The 19,584-nt window shown below is 54.2% G+C and overlaps 1 protein-coding gene across 8 annotated transcripts; it reads right to left on the bottom strand.

Moving 5' to 3' along the window:
* Positions 1-6,029: 6,029 nt before the first annotated feature.
* GJC1 (gap junction protein gamma 1) lies at positions 6,030-19,116 on the bottom strand. Of its 8 annotated transcripts, none has more exons than XM_052699597.1 (4): positions 14,845-17,429; positions 9,468-14,623; positions 9,193-9,305; positions 6,030-7,784 (listed from the first exon to the last, which is right to left on the bottom strand). In XM_052699597.1, exon 4 carries the CDS (start codon positions 7,763-7,765, stop codon positions 6,581-6,583), a length of 1,185 nt encoding a protein of 394 aa, XP_052555557.1. In that variant the 5' UTR covers positions 7,766-7,784; positions 9,193-9,305; positions 9,468-14,623; positions 14,845-17,429; the 3' UTR covers positions 6,030-6,580. The 8 variants fall into 8 exon arrangements, with proteins under 8 accessions (XP_052555557.1, XP_052555560.1, XP_052555558.1 ...); XM_052699600.1 differs by having other exon boundaries at positions 15,025-17,429; XM_052699598.1 differs by lacking the exon at positions 14,845-17,429 and having other exon boundaries at positions 9,468-9,612; positions 9,692-14,616.
* Between the last annotated feature and the right edge of the window lie 468 nt (positions 19,117-19,584).

Raw genomic sequence — 19,584 nt, 5'->3', positions numbered from 1 at the left:
TGTCCCCTGGTAACGCCCCACGGGGCCACTGAGATGCTCCTTCCACTGGTCCCATTCACCCCCTTTGTCCTCCTGTCCCCTGCTCCCCTGCCCCACGGCACACTGGGATGCCCGTTCCGGCCGTACTCCCAGGTCCATACGGAGCTCCTCGGCCCGGTTCGATTCTCCCACGCCGCCGTTCTCCCCTCGCAGCGCTCTGCTCTCCGCATCAGCCACCAGAGGGCTCTCCCTGCCCGCTCCTCGCACCGACGGCCGGCGCAGGAGATGCGCAGCCGGGACTCGCCGGCTCCTCGCCCCTCAGCCTGGAGGCTGCAGGCACAATGCGGGGCTGCAGCACGCTCCCATCTTTGGGGTCCTCCGGAAGGGCGCAACTTTGCTCCCAACCACAACAGAGGCGCGGCTCACTGGAGCTTTTTGGGGCCGCTGTCTGTGCGCCGTGGCGCCGTGTCAGAAATAATGTGGAAGCACAAGCAGTGAACACTGAGTCCTTTGAGGCCTTTGGGCTCAGGAGGGCATGGAAACGGCGTTGGGTTCCCAGCCCACCCGAGGTCCTTCCCGGAGCCACGTGTCCTCCTGGAACACAGCAAAAAATCAGTGATTTATTTACCATCTTTTTGCCTGAGGGCAGCAGCGAGGCACTGAGCTGCGGGTGCTGCCCATCACAGGGCTCACGAGGAGGAAAAAAGACCCGCTGCTCATCGGCAGACCCAACAGAACAGATCTCCTGCAGCCTCCTCTGTGCCATTACGTAAAGGGGAGCCGCTCAAACCTGCAGTCCCTCGGCTCCTTCAGCTGCAGGAGCTGATGGTGGACCATCTGGCTGTGATTTGTCGGCGATAATCTAATGAGGCAGACCTCGTTTTTAGGGTGCACACAAGGAAGAATGTCCTCCTGACTCCCCAGGAGCACAGGGTGCCACGTGAGCAGCAGCTTGCAGGAGCAGAGGGAGGCGATGGCTTTTCAGCTCTCCTATCTGAAAGAGAGCAGAGAAGTTTGGGTCAGAGGGAGACATCAGATGGTTGGGAGCCAACGCTGCCATGTGGGCTGGAATGGGAGGATGCCTTCCTGCAGGGAGCCGTGCTTGGGGGATTAAGGAAAAGGGGAGAGAAAGCAAGAGCCCACGTGCTCTGGGTGCTTCACACCGGAGAGAGGCTGCTGGGCTGCACCCAGGGTGGGAGAATGAGGTCTGCAGAGGGGACGGCAAGGGCTCAGCCTCAGCCCTGGCCCCTCACCCTCATCCCATTCTGCTTCCTCCCTGAGTTGACAAATGAAAGCTGGTATTTGGCACCTGCTGCCGAGTTCTGAGAGCGAGGCCACAGCTGGAGGCACAGAACACGGCCGTGCGCGGACAGGAGCAGCTCGGGGGAGCAGTGAGCATCTCCAAGCAGCCGTGCTGCAGCCGTGGGAAGGAGCAGCTCCGCCAGCAGGCAGCGACCAGGCCCTGACCCACTGCTGGCCTTGCTGGGAAATGGGACACGCAGCCGCTGCAGGCGATGGGGCATCGCGTGTTGGAGCGCTGCTGCAGCAGGAAACGCTCAGACAAGGAGAAAGGAAGGGACACGGCCAGCCCAGCACAGCTGGAAATGCGATGGGAGGCTCCGGCGCTCCTCCCGGCTGCACTGGGGGTGCAAACGCCCTGGGGGCCATGGGGGAAACCCAGTTCCCAGCGATGCAAGAAATCTCCCACCGCCCTTTTGGAAGCGCTCCCCTGGCTGGGATGCTGCCTTGGAGGTCTTTTCCAGCTCAGAGATCCCATCACTCCACAGGCCAGCCTCGCTGCTGCTCTTTCCCTCGCAGTGCTGAGTTCACGTTGCTGCTGGGGAGCTTTGACCCCTGCGGAGCTGAGGCCATCAGGCACCACGGCAGCAGCGACCCCAAGGCGGGCGTCAAACCCCCTGCAGCTCCCACTGCCCTGCAGGAGGTGGGGATCAGAGCCTGCTGGGCAAAGCGGCGGCTCAGCATCCTGAGCACATCTCCCAGATTTCTCTGAAGGATTTCAAAGCGATGACAAAACGGCAATTTGTTAAATCAGCTCTGAGGGCTGCGGAGCTCCTGAAGAACTCCTGGAACGTCTGCAGTGCTGTGGCACTCGGGGTCAGAGCAGTTTATGTAACCCCCGTCCCCTCGTGCTGCCACCAGCACTGCTGGGATCTCCTTTCGCTGTCAGGCTTTTCTCCTCCCGCGTCGGATACGAAGAAGATGCACACAGATAAGAAATGCCAAGAAATCCCAACATTACAGAGGATCACAGCTTCCCTTATGGGGGGGGAAATAAAAAAGAAAGGAACCCATCTGTTATATAAGCCCACTGCAGCTCAGCAGTGAGGTGATGGGAAACCGCATCTCAGAGACTCACTGAACCGAGCGGCACCTCACACTGCTGCCAGCCCAGCAGCGCACACTTCTTTCCCTTTCTACTTTCCCTTCCCTGGGGGCGATGGGGAAACAACATCCAGGGGAAATGTTCACGCAGGGACAGCGTGTTATAATGGATGAAGGAAACTTGAAGGCATTTTGCAGCTTCTTCAGCACGTTCTGGGTGAGCAGTGCATACAGCCTGCCCTCTGCTCAGAACCCTGCACGTTTATGGGGAGCTGGGTATCGCTGTGCCTGCACAGCAGCAGCCTGCCCTGCAGCACTGAGGATTTCCCCGAGCTGAACATCAGCCGAACGGCATTCATGCTTTGTGCACAGCACCCCTCCCAACCTCCCTCCCTGCATTTCCTTGAATAAACTCCTTTTCTGTTGGATACAATCACGTGTCTGCTCTTGCTTTAGACGTTTCTTACCTCCTGGCCACGCATCTCCCCATGTTGCCCGCGGCAGGACAGCTTTGCAGCTGCTCTGCTGGGTTTGGAGCTGCTTCTCTTCTCCGCAGCCGCGCTGCAAAGTCCTCACAAGCAGATTTTCTCTCTGGTTTTCAGCAGGAGGATTTGTGGCCACCTCAGCTCGGTGATAATGGGAGTGTGCCGAGCTTCCCTTCCACTGCAAGGCAAGAGGGCTGAAAAGAGATGCTAACGCAGAGCAAGAATGTCTGCGGCACGAAGCATTTGCTCTGAAAGCTGAACGCTGCATGCAGTGCACAGCACGGGTTCCCCTCTCCCAAACCTGTGTATGGACGACCCCATGTGCTGACCCTGCATGCTGACCACATCCCAGCTCCGAGCCCACCGAGCTTCAGCTCACCGCTGATGTCATCACACCGACTCTTCAGCAGCTCCTGCAAAGAGCTGTTGAGATGTGAGCAAGTTTGCTACCAAATATGGATGACAGATGAGGCGCAGCTGCTGATCCGCGCTGTGTGTGTGAGACAAAGGGCTCAGGGCCGGGGTGGCTCTTAGCTCAGCGAGGCTCTTTGGCTGCTAGGGCACCCTACATTCCTGGCAGCAGCTCAGCGACCACAGGGCCCTCAATTACCGCCGGAGCTGATTAACAACGCGCCGCTTTGCTGAGCAGGCTGAAGGTTTGGGTGCCGTCCCTCATCTTTCAGGCTGGCACTCAGCAGCGCTGCTCTGAGCTGTGGCTGCGGGGCTTTGTGCTCCTCCCAGGGCAAAAGGAACGCTCAGACAGAAAGGAGCTCACGGGAGTCACCGCACAGCTTTAAACGAGGGCCAGATAAAAGGGTGGCAGTCGGGAGGCTGCAGGACCTGTGTGTGTGCACAGCTGAGACGCATCGCTGACACGAGGCCTCGTTGGTCGGAGACGTGGGAAGAGATTTCCCCTTACAGACCCCCCTCCTGGCACAGCAGCACCCCAACACCCACAGCACCCTGCAGAAAGCAGAGCGCTGCTTTCCAAGCAGGGAGGAACCCGTGTGCCGACACTGCTCTGATAGAGACGAACTGAGCGGCTGCTGCAGAAGGTGGGTTACATCCTGCTCCTCCACCAACAGCCCAGCTCACAAAGCGATCCTTTGTGACAGCAAAACAGACGGGCATTCAGCTGCGACGTGCAAAGGCAGCCGGCCCCGTCTGCTCCGCTCGGGGCAGCTGAGGCCGCACGCTTCGCCGCGCCGCTCCTCCACATGCGCCCATGCAGATCCCCGGTGGTCGGGAGGAGCTCCTGCGGGCTCACTCTCCACATTCCTCCCTTTCGACGCCGTTGGAAAGAGGCTCTTTGTTACGCTGAGGTCAAACAGGTTGAAACCCCAACCTCTGCACCCCCCCATCCCCGCAGCACTGCAAAAACGCCGCCTCAGCCTGCTGTTCTGAACTGCATTTAATAGACAAAACCAGAGGTTAACAAACTCAAGGTACGTTCATTTTCTTTTTTCTTTTCTTTTTTTTTTTTTTTTTGGTCCAAGATCTGCTCTGAGCGTTTATTTCAGGATGGCCTGCATCAAGCCAGAGCAAGGAGCGTTTTCAAGTAATGCATTATCATTTCTTCCGGAGAAAGGAGCCAAACCCGAAGCCTTGAAACCAACTGCAGCCACAGACCCCAGCAGAGGGCTGCCACACGTCCTGCAAGGAACGCCTTATCTCAAAGCAGAGGCGCACTGCTCGCACCGCTGGAACTGCCAGGGAGCGGAGCGCACGGAGCAAAGTCCCAAAGCGTGACACAGAGCAACAAAAAGCAGGCATTTCTCAGTGTCCCTCAGATGTGAATGCTCATCGTGGCCAAAAAGACACTGCCAGGGGCAGTAAATACTGCATTCCCCCCCCCCCACTCCCCCCTTTTTTTTTCTAATTATAAATTCAAGTTGAATGCCAAAGCTGCAGAACGCCGCGGATCTGACCGGCCTCTCGAGCAGAAATGAAGCATTTATTGCTCTGTCTGAACTCGGCCCCTCGGACGTGACAGGAGGAAGAGGGGTCGGGGATAAGGCATTGCTGTTTACAGTCAGAAGGGTTTTGTAAAGACCTGTACAGACAGGTGTGTGCGCGGGGCCGGGGGAGCGGGGCTGCCACAGAGCAGAGTGACCACGAGTCCATCCAAGCACATTGCTTTGGAAACACAGCAATCTGCCCCAGAAGGGACTGGAACAAGTGGGAGCCCCGGGGAGCGGGGTGTTATGCAACAAGAGAGCACAGAAACATCTTCAATATGTAAATATGTTATGAGTTATGAGGCGTTTTCCATAGGATGAAAACACGCAGTGAGGGACCAGGGGACATAAGGACAAAGGGGACACAGGGAATGGGCACCTCAAACACCCAGTGGGACAGGGGACCAGGGGACATGGGAACAAATGGGACCAGGGGAACGAAAACCCCCATGACCTTAAGGGACAGGAAGACAAATGGAGACAAGGAAGACAAATGGGATCGGGGGAACAAGCATCCCAGTGACCCCAGGGGACAAGGGACCACAGGACATGAAGGACAAAAGGGACACGGGGAATGAGTGTCCCCATGACCTTGGGACAGCAATCAGGAGACAAGGGGACATGGAGACAAGGGGAATGAGTGCCCCCAAGACTTCATGGAACAGGGGACAAGGGACAGAGGGCAAGGAGGACTAAAGAGAACAGAGGAATGAGCATCCCAGCGACCCCAAGAGACAAACAGACCCAGGGAACAAGGGAACATGGGGACAAGGGGCGCAAATGGGACCAGAAGAACAAATATCCCCATGATCTCATGGGACAAGGAAGACAAACAGCACCAGGGGAACAAGCATCTCAATGACCCCATGGGATAAGGGGGACAAACGGGACAAGGGGAAGGAGTATCTCCATGACCTCATAGGACAGGGACAAGGGGAGAAGGGGCACGGGGCGAGAACAAAAGAGACCGAAGGAACAAGCATCCCAACGACCTCATGGGACAAGGAGGACCAGGGACAAGGGGGACAAAAGGGACCAGGGGAATGAGTGTCCCAGTGACCCCAGGGGAGAAGGGACACGGGGACACCTGGGTGAGACAGGCAGGTGGTGGCCCCCATACAGGCAGCTCTGGGACGTTTGGAGCAGGGTGTTACGTAACGAGAGACCTCAGAAACCTCTTGAATATGCAAATATGTGGAACTACAAGTCATTTTCCACGGGATGAAGAAACGTAGCACATAACAGCCACAGCGTGACACTTCCATTTGTAGGTAGCACATCATTTTTATAGAAGGTACAGTCAAGAGCACCATCAGCAGACGTTTCCGACCCCCCCCTGCTCTAAGGGAGCAGATCTGGCTCCCTGGTGCTGTGTGTTCAAGGCACTTCTCAAATGCAGCATTGAAAGTTCTGACACTGAAAACAAACAGAAAACGACGACGAACCACAGTAATAAAAGGAGCAAAATGCTGACAGCTACCTACAGTTTTCTCCTTTCGTATAAAAAAGGGTAACTTCGGAGATCCAGTGTACAAATACAAAAATTGTGCATAATAAATGTACGATAATACTGTACATACAGCGTAAACCCTTCAATGAGAATGATTTAAATATACCTATTTGTCTCCTGGCTTGGAAGGCAGAAGAATAAAGTTGTACAGTCCTACAGTGCGCATATAAACACTTTCTTGGAGCTGGAATCGCTAGCCAACAGCATCCCTGAAAATAAGCAGAACCAAATATTTACTTAATGGAAGCCATTACTCAACGGGCTGCTGGTTGTGAGAAAAAGACAACATATAAACTCAGCCAAGGTCAAATCCAGACAGAGTTCTTCCCGTCCCCCGATTTGCTGCTGGCGCTGCTTTTGTTGGAGCCTGCTTTGGACTTCTTCTCTCTGGAGCTGCTGCTGGGGTTGTTTTGGTTGTTGTACGCCTGGATGGCCATGTCCAGGCGTTCCTGAGCCACTTTGATTTCCCTCTGCAGGTTTTCCAGGTCGGCGGGGATGTTCTCCTCGTTGCTGCCGTACTGCTGCTCCTGGGCGATGTTGGCTTTGTTCTGCCTGTAGGCCATCTTGGCGTTGGACAGCTCGGTGTACTGCATTTGGTCGGGTTTGACGGCGATGTTGTAGCCGGGGGGAGCAGAGGGTGTGTTCCAGGTGAAGGGGTAGTTGTAGGTCCCAGAGTCCTCCAGCTCTTTCCTCTTGCTGTTCAACGTGTCCCGGATGGTGCCAAACCCCAAGTGCAGCATCTCCCACACGTTCAACAGCAAACACATGCAGCTCACCCCGTACATTATGAGCAGGAAGATGGTCTTTTCGGTCGGCCTTGAAATGAAGCAATCTATCTTATGGGGGCAGGGCTTCCTGCTGCACACGAACACGGGGCTGACCTCAAAGCCATACAGGAGGTACTGACCGACCAGAAAGCCGACCTCAAACGTCGCCCTCACCAGCAGCTGCAGCACGTAGATCCTCATCAGCCCGTCCTCGCGGATCCGCCGCCGCCCGTCGTGCTTGGCTTTGGCAGGGGGCTGCTGCTCCTTGTTCTCCCGTTCGCTTTCCAGCTCTATTTCTGGGTACATCATCGGGTCCTCCTCGTGGTCGTCCTCGGCCTCCTCCAAGCCTCGGTGCTGTTTCCAGCGCGTCGAAAAGCTTTTGCTCCTGAACCTTCTGTCAACATCACTGTGCTCCACCATGCGGGCGATCTTGTGGATGGCGTAGCCCAAATACATGACGGACGGAGTGGCGACGAGGATGATCTGGAACACCCAAAACCTCACGTGAGAAAGAGGAGCAAAAGCGTCGTAACAGACGTTCTCGCAGCCGGGCTGCTCCGTGTTGCACACAAACTTGCTTTGCTCATCGTAATAAATGGATTCGCCTCCCACGGCGGTCAGGACGATCCGAAACACGATCAGCACCGACAGCCAGATTTTGCCAACGAAGGTGGAGTGGTTGTGGATCTCCTCTAAGAGACGGGTCAGAAAGCTCCAACTCATGGTGGTCAAATTATTTTACCTAGAAAACAGACAAAACCCCCAAAAGAGTTGAGTTGATGAGCTCAAGGCCGCATGCTGCAAACATGCAATCGGGAGAGAAAGGCTCAAATCTGACCACCAACGCAGAACTCTTCTGTGGAATCACCTGCTACCGGGAAGCTCCAGCTGCCAGGACTTGTCTGAAGACCTACGTCTCCTTTGCAGGCTTTTGGTAAGTCCTCTGTCAAGAAGTAAAGTAGCAGCTCTCTGCCACTGCACAAACAAATCCTGCTTCCAAAGCGGCTTCCATGCAGAAGAGAAAGGCATGGCTGCTCTGCATTTCTAATGTTTACACGTTGGATTGAAATCTCCTTAACGCAGTGGATCAGAAGCTCAGCTCCTGTGACATTTTATGGGCACCGCTGGCTGCGTCCCACTGCTGACACCAGGACTTGTTTTCACTGCTGAAATCTGAGCTAACAATGTTGGCCTCCACCACCCACGGCCAACGGAGAAGCACTGCTAGTTTAATTACACTGCATACCTCAGTGCCCTGAAAAAGGGAAGAAAGGACCCTACAGAGCAATGCCGGCTGTCTTAAGGTAGCAATGAGCCACTCAGCCAAAACCTGAGAGCAGGCAACTGCTGTTGACTTTGCTTCAGGACAGGACAATCCAATACAGACCATGAGCTGAGCAGTGCTGCCCTGCAAATCCACAACTTACAGCTATTCAAGTTGTTCCATGCAACGACAGCGGTGTTCACAGGCAGCACGCTGAGGTCTGAGGCGATGCAATTAATGCATTGATACAGCATAACCAAATCAGTGCATCAGTGCATCACCAGCACAACATCCACGCAGCCAATGCACCATCAATGCATCATCACTGCAACCATCGATGCCATCAGCGTATCATCAACGAATGAAATGATGCAAATTTACCTTTTGTGTGAAATTAAATGTTATACTGAAAAGTCATCAGCACAGCACAACATGGCTGGACTGGGTGGGTTGTTTGATTCGGTACTTGATGGCATGATGAGAAAAAAAATAGCATGATACAGCATCAAAAAAGCACACGTAACAGCCACTAGAGACCTTGGAAAACAATTCCCACATTAGAACAAAAATCAACTGCTCCCAGTTACAGTGAGCTCCACCAAGACCAGAAACAGCTCTGCACCCAGCAATCCAGGCCTGACAAATGCCACATGTGGTACAGAAGCCTGCAGACTGACAAATGGAAACAGAGTGTAACTGATGCAGATAAATACACAGCTTTGGAGGCTGAGCCCATTGAAACAAAATGCTTTGGCCAAGCTCAATGCAAGGACGTATTTCAGGAAAAGCACGAGTCATTGGGTAAGAGCAGTCACTGGGTTGCAGTGAATAGGAGTCAGAATCCTCTGCAATACAGCAAAAGCAACTGATGCATAAGGGATCTCACCTCCTCGTTAGCAAGACGGCACGCCGTGCCGGTGTGTGCATCCTTCACAAGTGGCAGGACGTCAGAGAGCGAACGCGTCAGCCTCGAGTCCATCTGAAGAAAGGGGAAGATGCCTGAAAGAGATCAGAGCTCCATTTGTTTCTGTGGGGAACGTGGGGAGAAGCGGAGCAGGAAAAGAGGCAGAGCTGTGAACCGCTCCCTGAACTCACTTCAGGACGGAGATCGTTCCCCGTTCTGAGTGCCAGCGATTACACAAATGAGAGATCACAGCTCACCTACAGATGCTGACAGCGCAGACTTGACACTCAGATTAACACAGCCTTCACAGCACAAGGCTTATCAGCTGTGCGTTAACGGCGTGCGTTGATTAGGAGGCTCTCAATGCTCAGATTTGAAGCTGCTGAGCAGCTCTGCTTCTCCCTGGCAAGAAAACGTCACTTATTCTATATTTAGCCCCAGTCCAGAGGAAAGCTGCGGATACAAATATGGGAAAACACACCAGCAGCACCTTCTGTCTGTAAGGAAACCTTTGGGCTCAATGGAACGACCTCTCATTAACCCGCTGTCCCGCTGGAAACGTCCATCTCAATCTAATTAGAAGGAAAGAAGGAATCATACGCAGAGTTCTGAATTTCACACGGTTGTATCCTTCAGTTTCTGAGCTAGAGAGCAGCTCTGCCTTCGCAGATGTGCTGCAGGACCAGACACACGGCAGCAGCCTTCAGCCCACGTCCACTGAGTGCCTCCCAGATCTGCCGGCCCGGCAATATTTAACTCAATAATCTTCCACCGTTTGAAGGAGAAGCCGATGGATGCTGACACACATCTGAAAAAGGCAGAACGTCAGCAATTCCAGCTCGTTTAAGATATGGCAGAAAGTGCATCCGAGAGAGAGCCTCACTCTGTGTCTGTGTCATGAGCTCATCCCCACGCTCGGCGCAGAAGCACTCGGCACAGGGAATGGATTTACAGCATTTTTCCCCTTAAAATATACCCTCCTGTGCCGCCCTAATTAAATCTGATTAATTTATTAATGATATATTAGTTTTGCTTTGTTTTTAAGCAGTGTAAAAAGATGCGCGCTGATTGGAAAAAAAAGTCCAGAATAAATGCATGGCAATTCCAGTGATAATCCAAAGTGGTTTCATGCTGCGTGAAAGTCAAATTAGGCCCCCGGGCTAATTAAGATAGGATTTGAATTAGGATGAATGCATAACTAGCATAATTCATTCAAATCTCATTTACATTCACTCAATTTTTACTACTCGAGAAGGAAGAAAGCGATGGCCAAACCCATCACCAGCACAGCACCTCGGATGATGGAACCACAGATCTGGGCAGAATAGAACAGCAGGCTGAAGAGAGGTGGAGAAATAATCAGATTCTTGTGCTGTCAAAAAAATAAAGATGTCAAACACGCATCTTTTGGAAAGCCAACACGCGTGTACCCACCAAGCATTCAGCTCAGAGATGAGCTGGAGCTCGCAGATAAGAGCCGAACCCCCAAGAGCCTCCGAGTGCCCCCCAGTAATGCCAGCATGGAAAGCCAAGTGACAGTTTTAGCATCGCTCCCCCGCAGTGACACAACTCAAATGGAATTGGGAGATGTGTTGTGCTGGCCAAACTGGCATTCACTTCACCTACAGCAACGGGGAGCTCCAGGAAGAGGTATTTCCAGGGCGGTGGAGGTGAGCTGTCGGCTCTGTGGGGTTCTGGGATCCTACAGACCCGAGATAGCAAGGAAGTTCAGCAGCCCCAGGTGATGCTGGCATTCCGATGATGTGAAATGTAATAATGGAGAAAACAAGCTGGTCAGCAGATTTCACGAGAAGGCAGGGTGTTATCTGACAGCCTGTGAGATGGAACAGCTGGTCCTGGGGGCAACGAGCCACAGCATAACCCAAAGCTGGGCCTGCAGCTTGCCACGTGAGCTGCTCATCTGCCTCTCCATGACTTGAAAGTAAAGAGTAACGGGGCAGGGGATGAAAAGGGCAACAACGCCTTCGTGCAATAAGATCGAATCTGAACCTCAAATCCGTCAAGAACAAACAGCCAAACATGAAGGTCTGCAACCAACACCCAGCTCTCGGACTGCCAGCAAACAGCACTGCCTTATGGCATCCACAGATCAGCAGCAGATCCTCAAAATGACCACTGCTGCCAACCCCAATGACAAACCCACTGAGTGAGCACAGTTTCAGTACAGATTCAGGGCCACAGAATATTTCTGATCAAGCTCTTAGTTCCCCTTATTCCTCTCAACATGGATTCCATTGGGTTTCTGCAAGATGATTACAGTTGGACAGGATGATCCTAGAGGTCCTGTCCAACCTTAATGATTCTGTGACCAGAAACACTCAGCTCTGCTTTCCAAATACCCAGAGTGCTCTCCAGCAGCTGCTCCCACCTGGACACCTCGTGATGGAGCAACACAGGACACAAAGCTCCCGAGATGAGCGTGCCCACAAGCCCAGCATCGAGCAGACACCAACACAGAATCACCCATTCAACTAATTTACTTACAAAGATGCTCAGCCCCCAGTTCTTCTTGTACCAATGCACGTTACCCCCAAAATGTACAACGTTTTGCCATCAGGCAGTTGACACTACAAATTCAACCTCCTGATTTCATACCACAACTCTGACAGAGTTCCAGGGCAGGCTCCCAAGCTCTGGCTCCAAACACAGACATACCCCACTGCTCCATTTTTGGGACAGAGAGGAGCCACCAAGTGCAGCCACCAAACCCACAGGTCTGGCAAGGGCCAGGCAGGCAGATCCAGCCCACTGCTACCAACCAGTGCAGCTCGGCAGGACTCTGCCCAGTTGGATTTCCTCCAAGAATCCACAAGCTCTCTAGACACCCTGTTCCAACATCTTCAAGCAGGACTGCTGTGTTTCAGTGCCCGCTGGGTGCCAACCCATCACTGGGTGCCACACAGAGGAGGCTGGGACTCAAGCAGCAGAACTACTTTTCCTGTAAGAATGAACACAACGATGGGGGGGATGTGTTACAGGGTCTGGAAATATACAGGCGAGCAGCACGGTGCCCCTTCCACCCCGTGCTGGATGGCAGCCCAGCAGGCACGCTCAGGACGCGCATCGCAGCACGGTGTCCCACTGATGTCCCCATACCTGAAAGCAGCCCTGAGGACGGATGGGGGCTCCCACGCCGAGAGCCGGGACACAGTGCTGAGATCAGAAGGAAAGCAGGTCTGAGCAGCCATCAGGGAGATTCCCCCGAAGGGATGCAGATCAGCACAGCACCCCTTTAACGACTCCTGATCCCACTGCGGCGCTTCCCACCGTGCTCCTCCGGCACGCTCACAGCCATGAGTGTCAAAAGAAAGTGACACGCTGGAGGCAGCTGACCCAGATATCACTCTCACGGCCATTTCAGGAGAAAAGAGAGAAGCCCAAAGAGAGCAGTGCTGTCTGCTCCTGTAAGTCGGATGGCTCTCGCAGAGCCGAGCTGGAGACGCTGGGTGGGTAACACCTCATTCACCAGCACTGGATTATGGCAGAAGGGAAAAAGCAAGCTGACTTCTACTGATAGAACACGCAGCAATGCTAAACTTCCCCCAGTTTCTTATCTCCAGGCTTTCAGTACTTGAGGAGTATGGGCACAGAATCACAGAATGGCCCGGGTTGAAAGGGACCTCAATGATCACGGAGCTCCAACCCCCTGCCATATTTCACGGCAGCCCAGGCTGCCCAGGGCCCCATCCAACCCAGCCTTCAACACCTCCAGGGATGGACGGGGCATCACAGCCTCTCTGGGCAGCTGTTCCAGCCCCTCACCGCTCTCACAGCACAGAACTTCCCCTGACATCCAACCTCCATCTGCCCTCCCTCAACTTAAAGCCATTTCCCCTTGTCGTGCTGCTATCTACCCTTTCCAAGAGTTGACTCCCCTCCAGTTTTTAGGCTCCCTTTAGGTACTGAAAGGCTGCATGTCTTCACACAGCCTCATTAAGTTACAGAACTTCTTGCTCACGTTGCACCCCTCTCCCAGCTGGAGCTCACAGGTGGCCCAACCGTGTCCTCGTGGAGAGGCAAACAAAATTCTGCTTTCCAAAACACTCTGAGCACAAAGGATGCTAAGCAGCGCATGCTGGACCACAGCTCATTCACTCAGGAAAACATGGGCTGACCACAGAACAAGGCAACCCCAACGATTCCCTTAGCAAGGCATCCCTGCACCCACCCCACTGCTACTCTGCTGCTTCAGAGGCCTCAAGAAATACCCAGAAAGCCCCACCAACAGGCTGACTGCTCGGTGCTGCTAGAAGAGAGAACAGTGAGACATGGAAAAACAAAGCCATTTCCCCATCTCTGTACTCACAGAGCAAGAAAAAGGCACATGCTCACTCCTCGAGGGACTCCTCAAGACAACAGTCCCAAAGCAAACCAACAAATTCTACATCTCCAAACCCAACACTCATACAGGACAAATGAAATTGCGTGAAAATATAGGGTAGAATCATCAGGCAGCACTTTTTGCAGGAGAAAAAGTCAGACAGGATTCTGCACGGGGACTTTCAGCGCACAGCAGCAGCTCAGACTGCTGCCTTTTACAAGACTTGCTGCTGTCTCTCAAAGGCTCCTTGCCAGGAAACCATAAGGCCATATTGGCACAGGGACTGTCCCAAAGGGAGGAACAACTGGGTAAGTGATAACCAAGAGAGTGGGAGTAAAGAGTCACTTCCTGCAGAGCAGAGGTCACAGCACAGCCTATGTCAAGGATTCCAACTGCGGAGCACGACGGGAGCGGAGACTTCCAGTGAGCCAGGGACCAGAGATGAGCACATGGAAGATGAGCGGGTGCTGCTTCTGAACTCTTCAAAGCCCCTTTAAATATCCCAGGAATCAGCTTCCAGCAGGAGGATGGATAGCTCTCCTTCTGAAAACAGCTCAACTATTTGGAAGTCAGCTGCGGAACGTCTGCGTTCACTAAAACTGAGCCATTTGTTAACCACCTAAGAAAGGTTTAGTGTGAAAACCACATTCCTCTTTTCAGGAGCAGCACACCAGCAAGGCACACATCTCTCAGATGTAAGAACCTGATTGTTTTATTTTTAACCCCATTTGAAAGCACCCTCACACACAGAGGCAGCCCAATGCACGCCAACCACCACCCGAATGCTAAGCCCAACTCCCCAGACTGACAGCTGAGCACTCAGCCAGGCTTCAGCAGGTCACCAGGAGTCAGAAACACCTCAAGAAAGGGGGAAAAACATCTATGAGCACAAGGAATCATCATTCTGGGCAATTTGTTGAAGCTCCGTGACCTCTGTTGGAGCTCCATGGTCATTACTGGAGCTCAAAGACCTCTGCTGGGGCTCAACCGCCTTTGTAGGAGCTCAAAGACCTGCACTGAAGCTCAACAATTTCTGTTGGAGCTCAAAGACATTTGCTGGAGCTCAGTCACCTTCGTTAGGGCTCAACCACCTTCATTTAGAGCTCAACCACCTTCATTAGGGCTCAACCACCTTTGTTAGGGCTCAACCACCTTCATCAGAGCTCAGCCACCTTCACTGGAGCTCAACCACCTTCGTTAGAGCTCAATCACCTTTATTAGGGCTCAACCACTTTCATCAGAGCTCAGCCACCTTCATTGGAGCTCAGCCACCTTCATTAGGGCTCAACCACCTTCATTAGAGCTCAACCACCTTCATCAGAGCTCAGCCACCTTCACTGGAGCTCAGCCATCTTCGTTAGAGCTCAATCACCTTTATTAGGGCTCAACCATCTTCATTAGAGCTCAACCACCTTCATTAGAGCTCAACCACCTTCATTAGAGCTCAGCCACCTTCATCAGAGCTCAGCCACCTTCATTGGAGCTCAACCACCTTCATTAGAGCCCAACCACCTTTGTAGGAGTTCAGTGCTCTCCTGAAGGCCCCTGGGCAGAGCCCACACCCCCTCATGCCACAAGCACTGCTCATCACCGCACACGCTGCGTCTTCCAGCAGGGCACCACAGCCATCCTCGGGTTTAAAACCAAAATAAAGACCCGTTTCACGTTTCTTCAGCAGCGCGGCTCAATCAGGAGAGCAAAGTGGAAACAACGCTGCACCTTTTGGAAGGGCTTTGGGAGCTCAGCAGAAGCAGCAGCGCGCACAGCCACCTCCACGGCAAATCAAACCACCCGAGCAAAGCAGATCAATGGCCGAGAGGAACACGACAAAGGGAAATCATCAACCACAATCACCACCCACCTCTGCAATGTTTACACTTGGGAAGAACAGCAAAAGCTGCTGATACCCACAGCAGATGTCCTCTCTCTGTATCTCAGCAATATCTTAAACAAGGTCAAGCACATGCAATCATAATTGCCTCCTAACAAATGCCTACCTAAAAAGGTGGAACTAATATCCGTAAGAGCTGAAAGCTGGTATCGTGCCCTTATTTAGGCACAGCGCTGGAAGACCTGGGCGATTTTCATCTAAGAAAGCCAATTGGGAGAAATCCCTTCACTCCTGTGCAAAGCCATCAATCCCAGCTCGGCGACTCGTCTGAGCACACGCCTAATTTAAAGCCTGAAAGCAGCCCTGCTGACAGCAGGCACGTGCTGAGCACCGGGATGACCCAGAACACCCCCAGCAAACGCACCACAGCAGCTCTGCGCGTCAGCGAAGCACAGCGATACGGCGAGGACGGCGGCTGCCAGGCTGGGGGCTCAGCACACACATCTGCTCAACTTTAGGCACACAAAACATTTTTCAGCCCAGTGACCCCACAGGGAAATGCCTCACACATCAGCTCATCTGACTCAAATTTTCCATCGCGTTTCCCTCGGTGCAATTTTGCCCATAAAGACTCTATTTTTTGTTGTTTGTTTTTTTTTTATTCTTCCAAATATAGCTTTTTATTTATAGCCCGGGCAAACAATTCACCTCGCAGCACCACCGAGAGCCCCACGCTCTTGTAGGCAATGCCCTCCTTAGGGGATTATTACCAAGATTTGGGACCACGGCATCGATGCCGGCAGGAGGAACGGCCCCCATTCATCGAGCGTCCACCAACTTTCATCTTAAACCACAGTTTAATTCAAGCACAAAACCCCTTAACAAGGGGGGATTGTTTAACACCTCCCACCAGACCTCCCAGTCAACCGCAGTGTTGCAGTGGGAATGAAAGGGAAATGCAGAGAGTAGGAAACACCCGTGTATTTTTCCTCGTTGGTCTCAGCTGCCTGAATGACAGCAAAGCGCTCAGGCCACAACCCAGGCCTGGGCTGGATGGGACAAAGTGGTGTTTTAGGAGAGTGGGGGTGTTTCTGCACTTAAGAACTGCTGCAGCCATCACGTCCCCAAGCCAACAAGTGCGAGTTAAAAATTCAGCGCCAACTTCATCCGCTGCATTCCGGGCTCACAGCTACAGAGCTCTGCCCTTGAACCCCGTCCTTGCCAGACGTAAAGCCACGTAAAATCAGAAGAGACCTTTCAATATTTCACCCGTGCTGCACAATTCCCAAATTAATTATCTCTTCAGCCTGCAGGCAATTCCTCGCAGACGCAGCTTTTCTAAAATTAAAAGCAGCAAAGCGCGCCCAAATCCTTTCCTGAATTCTTAAACTCGGGTTCAGTGTGGAGCTCTGGGCCCTCCTGGCCTCTTTTCCTCATCCCAGGCGACCCGCAGCCCTGAGCCCAGCACCCTCAGCTCCCAGCTCCGTGCAGCCCTGGGTCACCTGTGAGGTTCGGATATTTCCTGCCAAAAAAGACACTCCTCTACCAAGGGCTACAGGTGGTACAAACCGAACCCAGCCAGAAAACAAACTGAAAGGGACAATTCCTTCTCTACAAACACGCGTTTAGACCTGCAAGGTGATTCAAACCAACACACAGAACTTAAACCTCGAAGCAATGCTGAACAAAGAACTGCTTCGTTCCACTTTTTAACACTGAAGCACCGTCTGCTGCTCGGAGGCATCAGCGACAGCAGAACTTACAATTTCAGCCCTGGAAGCACAAAGGCGGTCACTTGGATGGGGTACAGATGTAATCTAAGCAGAACTGCAACTTGACAGAGCCGGCCTGAAAAGCAAAAGGGTGACAACGAGAGGCGGCAACCGGAACAAACCCGCAGCACGGCTGCGAAAGAACTGAAAATAAACGCCTCTACCCGCTGTCAGCGCACAGCACAACGCTCCCCGTGCCCGGCCCGATCCGTCGCTCTCTCTACGGCAAAACGTCGGTCGAGAAGGAAAGGCGCAGCAGCAGGGCGGTTGCCCTCGGAGGAAGCGCAGGCACCGACCGCCGCTCGGCTCACTTACCTGCGGTCCCGCCGGGCGCCGGGCATGGTGAGCGGCTCCCGGCCGGCCTGCACGACGCTGCCGGGCGGCGAGAAAGGAACGGAGCAGCCGCGCATCCGTCAGAGGCAGAAAAGACGCCCGGGTTCAGCCCACCCATCGCACGGCACGCCCCCAGCTCCGCTCCGCTCGCCGCGGGGACACCAGCGCTGCCCCTCGTGCCGGCCCAGCGCTGCAGCACCGCTCGTCTTTCTGCCGTCCCGCTGCAGGGGAAGACGCGCTTCGACAGAGCCAGCGCGGCGGCTCGCAGATGGAAGCAGCGCACGTACCGAGCTCCCCGCTCCGTCCATCGGAGCAGCGCTTTGCTTCTCCCCTGGGAAAGCGAGCACACGTTCCGTGCGTTCTTAGAAAGAAGCGTCCATGGCTGAATTCACATTGCTTCCCTGCTCAGACAAACGGGGCACCCGGCTGCCGAACCCAATTGTTGCTCAGGGATCCATACTGCACGCGCCTGCCCTAATTACAGCCCTGCCCACCGTCTCCTCTTTGCAATCAATTTGATAGTGGAAAAAAAAATTAGCGCTTCCCTGGGAAGCCAGGGCTGAGCAGGCAGAAAGAGCCGGGATTGATTCCTCTGAAAAGAGAAAGGGATGAAAAACAGCCCTAAAAATAGATGTGCAAATGTCACTGTTGTGAAATCCTAAAGCAATGGTGAAAGGCCCCACAGAGGCCGGAATGTTCCTAAGGGAGCCATTGCTGCTGAGGGATGGAGCACACGGAACAGAGAGTGCTGTGCTATAGGGCAGCACCCCCAGATGTCCCAGAGCTGAATATGGGATGCCACCAACCCCTGACATCCCATATCTGGAGAGAGCGCCAACCCCAAATGTCCTATAGTTAGCTATAGGGGGCCATCATTTATCTGGCACCCCCAGATACCCCAGAGCTGAATATGGAGAGACCACCAACCCCAAAGTGCCAGAGGTGAACGTGGGATGCCACCAACCCCAAATGTCTTACAGCTAGCTGTGGGGGGCCATCATTTGTCTGGCACCCCCAGATGTCCTGTAGCTATGGAGTGCCACCAATCCCAGATGTACCAGAGCTGAACATGGGATGCCACCAAAACCAGGTGTCCCAGACTGGGCTATGGAGAGACCACCAACCCCAAATGTTCCAGAGTGAAATGTGGAGACTCCACCAACCCTAGATGTCCCATAGCTGAATACGTGGTGTCACCAATCCCAGATGTCCCATAGCTTGCTACAGAGAGGCCACCAACCCCAAATGTCCTATAGCTAGCTATGGGGGGCCACCATTTGTCTGGTACCCCAGATGTCCCAGAGAGTCCACCAACACCAGATGTCCTATAGCTGAATATGGGATGTCACCAACCCCAGGTGTCCCACAGCTGGCTACGAAGAGCCAACCAACCCCTCGCATCCTACAGCTGGCTGTGGGGGCCACCGTTGGTCTGGCAGCCCAGCTGCCCCATAAATTCCTATGGCTTCCTCCACCCCGCACCCCGGCCGTCGCACAGAGGCTGCCCGGCGCGGGACCTCAGGCGCTCACCTGACGCGGGCACCGCGGCCGTTCCGCTCGCTGCCGGTGACACCGCGCCGCACCGCGGCCTTCAGCGCCCGCAGGGGCTGCGGGGTCCGCGCCGGGCTGCGGCCCCACGGCGGGCTTTGGGCCGCGTGGGAGCACGGAACCCCGCACGGAACCCCGCACGGAACCCCGCACGGTGCGGGCGGTGCTGGCGCGGCGGGGACCCCTCGTCACCCCCGGCCCCGCGCCGCCCCCCGCGGCCCCGCGGCCCCCTCCTCGCCCCTCATGGCCGCCGCCGCCCTCAGCGCGGCTCGGGCGGGGGGCGCGGGGCGGCGCATGCGCACAGCGCCCCCAAAACCCACCCGACTGCGTTGTGCTGCTGTGGGGCTGCGGGGTGATGGAGGTGGGGGGCGAGGGAACAGGGATAGGGGACATGAGGGATAGGGGACATGGGGGATAGGGGGACATGGGGGATAGGGGGACATGAGGGATAGGGGACATGAGGGATAGGGGACATGAGGGATAGGGGACATGAGGGATAGGGGGACATGAGGGATAGGGGACATGAGGGATAGGGGACATGGGGTGGG

This window comes from Tympanuchus pallidicinctus, unplaced genomic scaffold (assembly GCF_026119805.1).
Source record: "Tympanuchus pallidicinctus isolate F22 unplaced genomic scaffold, pur_lepc_1.0 scaffold37, whole genome shotgun sequence".
Classification (NCBI taxonomy): domain Eukaryota; kingdom Metazoa; phylum Chordata; class Aves; order Galliformes; family Phasianidae; genus Tympanuchus; species Tympanuchus pallidicinctus.
Note: the sequence above shows the minus strand (reverse complement) of the source record. Positions and strands in the feature narration are given on the sequence as shown.

Coding starts and splice junctions, on each gene's coding strand:
- GJC1 (XM_052699604.1), bottom strand. CDS start 7,765: ATGAGTTGGAGCTTTCTGACCCGTCTCTTAGAGGAGATCCACAACCAC.